The sequence below is a fragment of the Glycine soja genome, chromosome 20, assembly GCF_004193775.1.
Source record: "Glycine soja cultivar W05 chromosome 20, ASM419377v2, whole genome shotgun sequence".
Lineage (NCBI taxonomy): Eukaryota > Viridiplantae > Streptophyta > Magnoliopsida > Fabales > Fabaceae > Glycine > Glycine soja.
Genome location: NC_041021.1, coordinates 47,342,401 through 47,353,406, shown reverse-complemented (window position 1 = coordinate 47,353,406; position 11,006 = coordinate 47,342,401). Strand labels below are relative to the sequence as shown.

Here is an 11,006-nt window from a genome sequence, read left to right as displayed (position 1 = left end):
AAACTCAAGTTTACAAATTTATTTAAAGATAAATTTGTACTTTATTTACAAGTCTTATGATAAAATACATTTTAAAACAAGTTATTATGAATGTGAAATCAAACCTTAAAAAATAATATATATTATATAAAAAAGATAGATTAAATTCTTATAAAGTTTTATTTATTTATTTTTATATTTTTTTGTATAATAGTAATTTTAATTTTTATAATTTACAATTTGTTTTGTAAGTGTTTTTTTTCCATTGACCTATTAGTCTAATAGGTTAGGCTTTAAAAGTTTTAATATAAAATAAATTTTTAAGTAAACTGATAAGTTAAGTCAAACTTTTAAGAATATTAAGTCAAATAAATAAAAACAAAACTTATGATAAGTAACATATATAATAAATGAATACATAATAATCAATGAATAAATTAAAACCTATTATCCTTCTCCAAATACTTAATGTGGATTAGAAACTCATGTTCTATTATATGTTCCACTAGTTAATAATATTTATTAAATAAATTAAAAAATATTTGAAATAAAATTGTCTAATATACCATTATTTTGAAAGGAAAAAATACACTAAATTTTCTTAGTTTAAAAACTTTTTTACTTTATATTAGAGAAGATATTATAAAAGATATACTTTTCATTTTATATGTCATTTAAGATTTTGATACATGCATTAAATACATTTTGAATTTCATAAAATATACTCCGGAACTTTTTAATATATCTTTCATCACTTTAATTAATTAGAATATTTCTTGTACAATAACAACTATTCCTAATACTACAAATAATTTAGAATCATTTTTCCTTAAAGGCTTAATCGTACATTTTACCATCCAAATATAATTATTTTTAAAATTTTACTACCTAACTTTTAAATTTTTGCTAATTTTACTTTTATATTGATAACAAAATGACTGTTTTGCAAAAAATGGTTACTTTTTTTTAGTAACATGTCAACATAAGTGAAATGCATAAAAAATTGAGTGATAAAAATAAAAAAAAAAAAATTTGAGTGATAAAATATATAATTAAGCTTTATTTTTAAGTCCAAATTGAACCAGCCTTTTGAAGATGGAGAAAAGCTGAATATGGTTAAAATCATTTTATTGTCAAAACTGGAGTGAGGTGGGACGAGCATACATAAATTTCAGTTTAATTTCAATACCCGTTGGATCCTTAATATAACATTGTCCTTATATGTAAATTATTATGCATTTCATTTAAAGCTAAGCTCAATTAAAAGTGATCTAATAAAGTTTGGGTAATTTGGACTTTTTAATGTATCCAATAACAAAGTATGAGTCTCTAATGTGTAGAGACTAAATGATAATTCTATCTTTATGATGGATTAAAATATAGATACCCAAAAGATAATTTATGGATTGTGTATTAAATAAGGTTATGATTTTTAGGTTAAATATACAATTATCAACTCCTTTTTTGATATCTCATCTTTCAAAGGATTCTCTCTCAAGAGAGTACGTGTTGATCTAGAAGATCAAACCACATAACTTTTATCCTTGCACTATGCTTTCTTAACTATTAATATGATTAATTCAAGATTGATACATGATGGTTTTCATCTAAAGAATTATTTTAGTTACAACAATACCTGTTTAATTTATTTTAAGATTTAAATAAAACTTTTTAAAAATATTTATTTGATAATTTATATCAAATAAAGAAAAAGAAAAAGTAAATGACACAATGGTGATGATGAGGGCCCATGTCGACGGAGAAGTGTAGCCACAGAGTAGAGCGTGAGGTCTATAAATAGTGTATAGTTTTATCAAAGTAGAGCATGGTAGCAGCTTCAGTTCTCTCATTTCTCGTCTTCACTGAGAAAAATCCTTCTTCGTGCATGCTCCTCGTTTCTATCTAAAGGGGCGAAAGAGTAGATTATAAGGGGGTAAGTGAGAAAGAGAGTAAAAACAAAATTAAAACATGACTATGGAAGAGGGCAGGGTCGAGAACGAGGACTACACACAAGATGGAACTGTCAACATTAAAGGGAAACCTATTCTTAGATCCAAAAGTGGTGGTTGGAAAGCTTGCTCCTTTGTTGTTGGTAAACTTTCTCTCTTTTATTGATCTGTTATTGTTCTTCCCATTTCAAAACTTACAAAGTCAGTTATACCATGCATATTCTGCTGTTCTCTGCAACTGCAAGAGGTTGGTGAGAAAAGAATCAATATCTTTGATTTCTTTTTCCATTTTTTACCATCGTCCTGCACTTAGCATTAATTAATCGTGGAGAAGATTTCCTATTTTTTCATGCTACAAAATACAAATTGGGGCTTTGCTTAGCTGGGCAGCGAAGTGATGTTGTACCAACACTTTCAGTTCTTCCATAAATATCTTTTGTTTCGTTCTTATGACATACTGCAGTAAAAAATAAAAAAGTTGGTCACACTTTTTTTTAATCTCATTTCTCTCACTCCCTTAAAATTATTTCAACAATTTTTTTTAATATTAAATAACCCTTGTTTCCTCATCAATATTTTTTCTTTTCTTTAGGTGATGTTATCCATACACGAATTATTGTATACATCTTTTGTACGTAATGTAAATGAATGAATCAAGTCAAGAAAATATTCACACATCCTTAACTTTTTCGAAATAAATATTGCGTTGTCCATATTAAAAAGAGTTAATATCAAAACTAATATCTTATTTTCCTTTTGATCCCTTAAAGTATTTTTTGGTAGTGATCCCTAAAAGTATATGTCTACATATAAGTCCCCCGAAAAGTAAATTTATCCTATAAAATTATCAATTTATAAATAGATTTTAATTTCTGTACATCATAAGTGTAAAGTTCAACAAAATTACTATTTGTAACTATTGGTAATTAGTTGATAAAGTAAAGTGAATTATTTACTCTTTATAGTTAATCTTAATTTTGAAAAGATTAATTTGTACATACATATGAAAAGTTTTAGAATATTTTTCAAAGGTGTCCTAGTCCCTCTTGTTCTTCACGGGAGGTGTCTTCTTTGTATTTACCGCATCACAATGGGTCTTGGAAATGCATGGAAGCTGGACTTATCCTTCTCCAACTCGTTCTCTCCATGGTAGTGGTGGTTGATGGGCTCGTGATCTGAGAGAGAATCACAACTTGTTCTTCATCAAAGAGGTGCAAAACCGCAAGACATGATATATTGGGATGTTTATGTCTTTGTGAATCGTACGAGAGAGAGAGATTAGGCGAGGAATCACAATTTCTGAAAAATCAACACTGTTTCCTGCCAAATTTCTGAAATCGTACGCATGCTTCCCATCATCAACACCTGTTTCGAAAACAATATATATATATATATATATATATATATATATATATATATATATATAAAATAAACGTTTTTAAAATCAACACTGATTATTTTATTTCCTCTTCTCTTGTAAGTTCCAGTCTACTGAAAAATATTTTTTAAAAACTAAAAACAGAATCGAACAAAAGCCTTGTTACTTTCAAGAAGCCAAATATTGTCTGTTAGCTGGATTACATAATGCGTGATATTTTGACAAAATATATCCAAAATGAGTTTATAGTTAACTAATGAAAAACCACTTATTGCAAACTTAATAGAGTTTGCAACTCTATGATATTAGGATCAGTATTCATTTACGGTAGTGGTACTGTTACTCAACTTGCTCTTGCATTTAATTGCTGGCCCTCTTAAACTTCCAAGTAATACAGTGAAAAACAATTGTGATAAAAATTTGTGTACGATAACATCATTTTATTTATTTTTTTAATCAAATAAGTATTTTGTATTAGGATACAAAGTTGTGTCCTACGAATTATTAATTAAGGTTGTTTCTTGTTTTTGCCTAGGTTTATAATGGATTTTAAAATGTTCACATCTTATTTTATACTGTAATTTGTCCATTATTGACCCAAGAACTAAAACTGTGGATAAGATTTTTATATAAAAAAGGCGTAAAAGACATACTTCTGACCCCTAATACCTAATAGCCTAATACTTCCATACTAGCCACCAGCTTAGGAGGCTGTAGTATGTGTGAGAGTGAGTGTGAGTATTTGTAAAATTGAATTTCTAAAGATGATTTTGGTTGTTAAAATTTATTTTGAAGTGAAATATTTTAACCTTAAACAAGAAGAAAAATTATGGTAAACCAAACACGGCAGATTGCATTTTATTAAATATTTTAGGTGTCATTTAATGTAAAAAGAATCTTCTTCTGTATTATATTAATTAAATGTTAATATTCTTGGAATAACATCTTTTTGCTTATTATTCAAAGATAGTGAATATTTTATTTTAAATTTCTAATTCACTGACTAAAGGCTTTGAAAATAAACTGTTGACATACTTAACACGCTTCTAATTCAGTTCTCACCAACAACAATCCTTAAAATTATATACTAATTAGTTTGATATTTCATGAGGTCACGTATCTCCTCTTTTCTAATGTACATGTAATTTTTTTATTTTTTTTTACCAATGTACATGTAACTTAATTTACTAAATTAAGGACATTTAAATTAACCTAGTCTCCACAACATACATGTCAAAAGGAAAGAAGCAAACAGTGGCCTGGCTTGATACTTAATTAAATAAACAATTAACTCGTATAATTTGAAACATGTAGAAAGTAGAAACCTTATTGATGTTTGAATTTGATTTGATTGTGGGTGCAGTATATGAGGTATTCGAAAGAATGGCTTATTATGGGATATCATCAAATTTGATCCTTTATCTTACAACAAAGCTTCACCAAGGCACAGTATCCTCTGCAAACAATGTCACCAATTGGGTTGGCACCATTTGGATGACACCCATATTAGGCGCCTACGTTGCTGACGCTTTCCTTGGCCGCTATTGGACTTTTGTCATAGCCTCCACCATTTATCTCTCGGTTAGTCTCTCAATAAGCTACTATTTCTTTTACCAATTTTTTGTTTTCTTATAACCCCGTAAAGAGTTTAATATCAATTCATTCATCTAGTATAATCTCATTTTATTGTAATCTAATAACATGTGTTGACACATCTTTCAAAGAGTTTGACTCCTCATATTAATTATTGTTAGCGTGTTCAATTTTTAATAATATATGTCACAGATAATTTAATCCGGGCATTGAACTCATGTCACGGAATGAAAACACGTAGAAAGACTAAATAGGTCTCGGGGCTTGACTTCACCAAAAAATTCACCAAAAAAAAAGGTCTCGGGCTTGACAATTTAAACTTAATTAATTTGTGGATATTCAACATCCCTCTAATCTTACATGGGGACAGCTTGAAAAATGAAGCTAGATGTGACAGATACAAATTAATTTCCTATGTTAAGATCCGAAAAGCTTACATTTATACAAATAGTATTATGTTTAATTATTTGATTTTAAAATTTCATAAGTGTGAGTGTGAAGCAGAATAAGATGAGTGTAAGTTTTTAGTTATTAATTCTAAAATGATTGATTTTCAGTCAAATTACACTCTGTCCGCTTTTGGTGAATCCCATGGGCCTCAATGGCATTATCACCACATTTCAACTCTCCACTCCCACATGTTAGAAACTTAGACGAGTGTCTCCCAATGCAAGTTGTTCTGAATATAAAAATGATCATAAAGATATATATTAGATCTCGATATTTTAAGCCCGCATATTTTGACCATAAGTTTGATCCTATAAATTTGATCCTAATTTTGACTGCTATAGGGTATATACTAATTGTTATGACTTTAATTTGAATGCATTATTGGCACAATCATGTCTAAAGTCTTTTAATCTTATTAAATTTTTTTAACTATATTAACAATAATTATAGTTACATGGACTAAAAGTATGTTTAAATTAATTCAATTCATTATATACATGTTCTTAAAGTCTAAATACTTATTTCATTATGGTTGCAGGTTTACACACATATATATATATAATTATTAATTGTTAATAGATAATATATATCTATCTATATAAACTCTTTTTTATAAAGTTTTTTCTCTGGTTATACATGGAATCTCCTGTGTAAATTAATAAGAAAAATTCTTATACAGATTGCATTATGTAATGTCTGTATAAGATTAATTAAAACGATTTAGAGTATTTAGATGCTATATATTGCGTGTCACCAGCTGATCACTCTAGAAAGAAATCTGTCAAGAACCAACCAACCAACTGAAGCTACTACATACTAGGCTAACACTTTCAACCTTTTGGATCAAAGACTTTTTGGCATTTTTTATTGCAATATTGCTAGTATGATAAGTAGACAGTAGCTATCGGTGGACCAATAATACACTAATTCCCGCGTTTGATTAGTGATTCGAGACAAAAAAGAATCTTGCAGCTCAACCAGTGATTCGCAACTTGACTTTTGAAGATGAATGATTAATGAGATGGTATACTATTTCTATGACAATGATATTTAATATGATTTGTAAAATATTTATAGATTGCTAATTTGATATTAAGTATTTATAATCTATTAAATATAATTAATAGACGACTAAAATTCTAAACTTTGAATACAAGTTCATGTATCGTCAGTATGTTTTTACATAAATATATCAGTTATTTTTTTTTATCTAACTCCACTGTTTGCATGAATTTAATTTTAGCTTATTATCAGCTTAAAATTTTATATTGTGATTTTATCATTATGTTTGATATGTTAAGTAGCTGTTGTTGTAATCAAATTATTTATTAAATAATTATATGTAATTAAACAATAATATAAACACTCAAGATAGACTAAAATTGAACTTTTGTTACACACTGATTTCTTCATTATTAATTTTCTAAAGTGAATCTCTGATAGAGCTTGGGTAGGACATAATATAATATTGGCAAAGTATTAGAATTTGACCTCATGACAGTGTTGTCTAGGAAAAAGACATGAAGGGTAGTAGGAAAGTGTCCCGGTCATTTTCTCCTGTCTCTAGTTTGGTTCAAAGCATGTGGCATTCTTTTCATACTTGTGACGCTAGTGGACCGCGCTTTTCATGGTTGTGTGTGTGCATCCTTCTAAAGCATGGTATGTTTTTTAAGGTCCACAAATACAATATAGGTTATCATGTCCTTGTACCTGCATCAAGTAAAAGTGTAGTCATCAACAAGCAAACAACACTAAGTCCAAAACTATATATCAAACTCAAGTCAGGGGACTGGGACAGGGTGCGGTTGTGGGGCTTGAGAGTGAGGCACAAATAAAGACAATTAACAAGTTGTATAGAAGAATCTAATAGCAATAACAAAATTGTCTAAAATAGTACTAGTATTATGCAAAAGATGGATGGATATTATTATAATAACATATAAAGTGAAAATCGGACACGTGTTTTAAATAACACTTTCTGTATATTTATAATTATAAAGTCATTTTCATTCCAGCCTTAGTATTTTTCCCTTAATAAATCCAATGATATATTCAGATACTCTTTTTAACCTTGATAAGTTTTTTGGAATTCATGAGATGGGAGCTCCTATGCTTTACTTGCTTGTCAATTGTAATACTCTTCCTCAATCTGTATGTTTGGATTGAGTTTTGCTTCCTAATTCTTGTTCTTTTAACCTACCCAACTTTACTTATATATATATGCATAATGAAAAAGGCGTTGTAGAATCATCTCAATGATCACATTATACAATTATCTAAATTGAGACATTAAAGACAGAGTTAGAACCAAAAAGTAACATTTTTTTAATACATAGGATAGGATAACTTTTTGGACAATGGTTATGCATACAATTTAAACTGTCAAATTAATTCGTGGGGGTTGTTTGATGGCGCAGGGTATGTCTCTGCTTACACTGGCAGTGTCCCTTCCTAGCCTGAAGCCACCTCAATGCTTTGTAAAGGATGTGACAAAATGTGCCAAAGCCTCCACACTACAGCTAGCTGTGTTCTATGGTGCACTTTACACTCTAGCAGTGGGAACTGGAGGAACCAAGCCCAACATCTCCACCATAGGAGCTGATCAATTTGATGATTTTCACCCTAAAGAGAAGTTACACAAGCTATCCTTCTTCAATTGGTGGATGTTCAGCATCTTCTTTGGGACACTCTTTGCAAACAGTGTTCTAGTTTATATCCAAGATAATGTGGGGTGGACTCTTGGCTATGCTCTTCCAACTCTTGGCCTTTTAGTATCAATCATGATATTCGTGGCAGGGACACCCTTCTATAGGCACAAAGTGCCTGCAGGGAGTACCTTCACTAGAATGGCTAGGGTCGTTGTGGCTGCTTTGAGGAAATCAAAAGTTCCTGTTCCTAGTGACTCTAAAGAACTATATGAGCTTGACAAGGAAGAGTATGCAAAGAAAGGGAGCTACAGAATTGACCACACTCCAACACTAAAGTACAAAATTCTATCCTACCTTTCTCCTTTATGGATAAATTATTACATGATCGTGATGAATTTTCACATGATATCTATTTTTTTTTTAAATAATTAATAAAAAGTGATTAGACATGTGGTCTCGGATTATGTAATAATTTCTCCACTAGATGACCCTATTTTACAATGAAATTTTTGTGTTCCTAATAAAAATCATACACATATGTGCAGGTTTCTTGACAAGGCATGTGTGAAAACAGATTCGAACACTAGTCCATGGACGCTATGCACTGTTACTCAAGTAGAGGAGACCAAACAAATGATAAGAATGATTCCGATCTTGGTTGCTACATTTGTGCCTAGTACAATGATGGCTCAGATAAATACCCTTTTTGTGAAGCAAGGTACTACTCTTGACAGACACCTCGGAAGCTTCAAAATTCCCCCAGCAAGTTTGGCTGCATTTGTTACTGTGTCCTTGCTTGTTTGCATTGTGCTCTATGACCGTTTCTTTGTGAAGATCATGCAAAGGTTTACCAAGAACCCCAGAGGCATTACCCTTCTTCAGAGGATGGGAATTGGCCTTGTAATCCACACACTGATCATGATCATTGCATCTGGGACTGAAAGCTATAGACTCAAGGTTGCAAGAGAACATGGGGTAGTTGAAAGTGGAGGGCAAGTCCCTTTGAGCATATTCATTTTGCTTCCTCAGTTTATACTCATGGGAACTGCTGATGCATTCTTAGAGGTTGCAAAAATTGAGTTTTTCTATGATCAATCCCCGGAACACATGAAGAGCATTGGAACTTCATATTCCACAACTACCTTAGGCCTTGGTAACTTCATCAGTTCCTTTCTTCTCTCAACAGTGTCAAATGTCACCAAGAAAAATGGTCACAAGGGGTGGATTTTGAACAACCTCAATGAGTCTCATCTTGACTACTACTATGCATTTTTCGCAATACTAAACTTCCTCAACCTCATCTTCTTCGCGTATGTTACTAGGTTCTATGTATATAGAGTTGAAGTTTCAGATTCCATAGACAAGCTTGCAAAAGAACTGAAGGAAAAGACTGTGTCCAACGTTGTGAATCCCAAAGACTAGTTGATTGGGTATCTAAGGGGACAAAACTACTTTATGTACAAATTTGGATGGCCAAAGAACTAGATATGTGTGTGTCTGTGGGGGTGTGTGCGTGTTAACTTTGGAATGGTTTTGATCATTGGAAGCCACTTCAGAAGAGAACCTAATCAAGTTATAGTTATTGGAGGTCGTTTTAGCATCATGTGATCATTTTCCTTATCCTTTGTAACCTTCGGGAAATGTCACTTGCACCTTGAAAAAGCACGAGATTGAAAAAATGAATGTAATATGTTTGAAGTTTTTCTTTCTAGATCTTTTCTTGCCATTTAAGCTTTTCTTTACTCAAGAAATTGTAAAATAAAGGGTCGAAGACAAAATCTATCAGGTGAGATTTTCATTTTCATTCCTCCAATAAAATTGCTTTTTTATTTTATTTTTATTTATAAAGCTATTATTTCGTTGTCGGCAGCTATAGATTACAAAAAATTGATTTTTTTCTATTTTGTTTTTATTTTGAAAAGTTTGTACAAGAAACAATAAAAATAAAAAATAATAAAATTATTTTCACTATTTTCTACACACTTTTTTTTTTAAAAAGATCGAACTAAAAAAATCATGATAAAATTTTGTAATTAAAAATAAAAAAGAATATTTTTTCAAATCAAATTATTTCTAAAGTAAATTTGCCTTCTCCAATTTGATACAAAGATTGGAAATTTAAGTACTAATTTAATTACCTATATTCTCTTTCTAAATTCAGGCAGAAAATAATAACAATTTAACAATTAAGATAAAATAAAATAAAATTTTACAAATAGCAAATATATATATATATATATATATATATATATATATATATATTCTTTTTGAAAAAGCAAATCATGAATTTCCAAAAGTTTGTGATTCCTAATTCCAACACCGTCAAGCACACGTGTATAGCTTCCTTATCGTTTTTTCTTGAAACTTGTGTTTGTTCGGATTCTTGGAACCATTCTGAGCCCAACAAGCCCACATCTTGCAACTAACATCGGTTCCAAATTGTCACTACCAAACTGCTTTTACCCACGTGATCCATATTCCCTTCTTCCCTCCCCATCAGTGATTTTGATAACTCGACCAACCGCACATTCACTAATAAGTGCTTTAGCACATAGCACTTGTCTTATCGCGTCGTGCATGCCACATTTTTTTTTTTTTTGGTATCTCCATTTTCAACTTTCTAAGCATCATATAATTCATTTTTTTTACCAGCCTTTCCTTTCCATTTTCATAATGCACATATATGGATTTATGATCTATGGGGTTGGTATCTTGAACCAAACGTGACACATGTTTTTATATATCTGACTTAATATTATTTTTTTATTTATTATGTTTTGTAGTTATTTTATTTTGATATATTAAATTTAAAAAATTTCATTTTGATTTTCTATATTTTTGAAATGTATCATTTTAATCTTTTTTTAAAACATTAGTATTCTATTAACTTTTAAATTTTAAAATGATTTAATGTAACTTTTGATTTATTATGTTTCGTAATTATTTTGTTTTGGTACATTATGTTTTAAAAATTTCTTTATGGTCTTTTATGTTTTTGAAATATATCGT

General features: G+C 30.0%; 1 protein-coding gene across 1 annotated transcript; it reads left to right on the top strand.

Moving 5' to 3' along the window:
* Positions 1–1,788: 1,788 nt before the first annotated feature.
* LOC114401543 (protein NRT1/ PTR FAMILY 5.2-like) lies at positions 1,789–9,834 on the top strand. Its single transcript, XM_028364064.1, has 4 exons — positions 1,789–2,071; positions 4,670–4,887; positions 7,767–8,332; positions 8,543–9,834. The coding sequence occupies exons 1-4, from the start codon at positions 1,948–1,950 to the stop codon at positions 9,417–9,419; spliced, it is 1,785 nt and encodes a 594-aa protein (XP_028219865.1). The 5' UTR covers positions 1,789–1,947; the 3' UTR covers positions 9,420–9,834.
* The last annotated feature ends 1,172 nt before the right edge of the window (positions 9,835–11,006 follow it).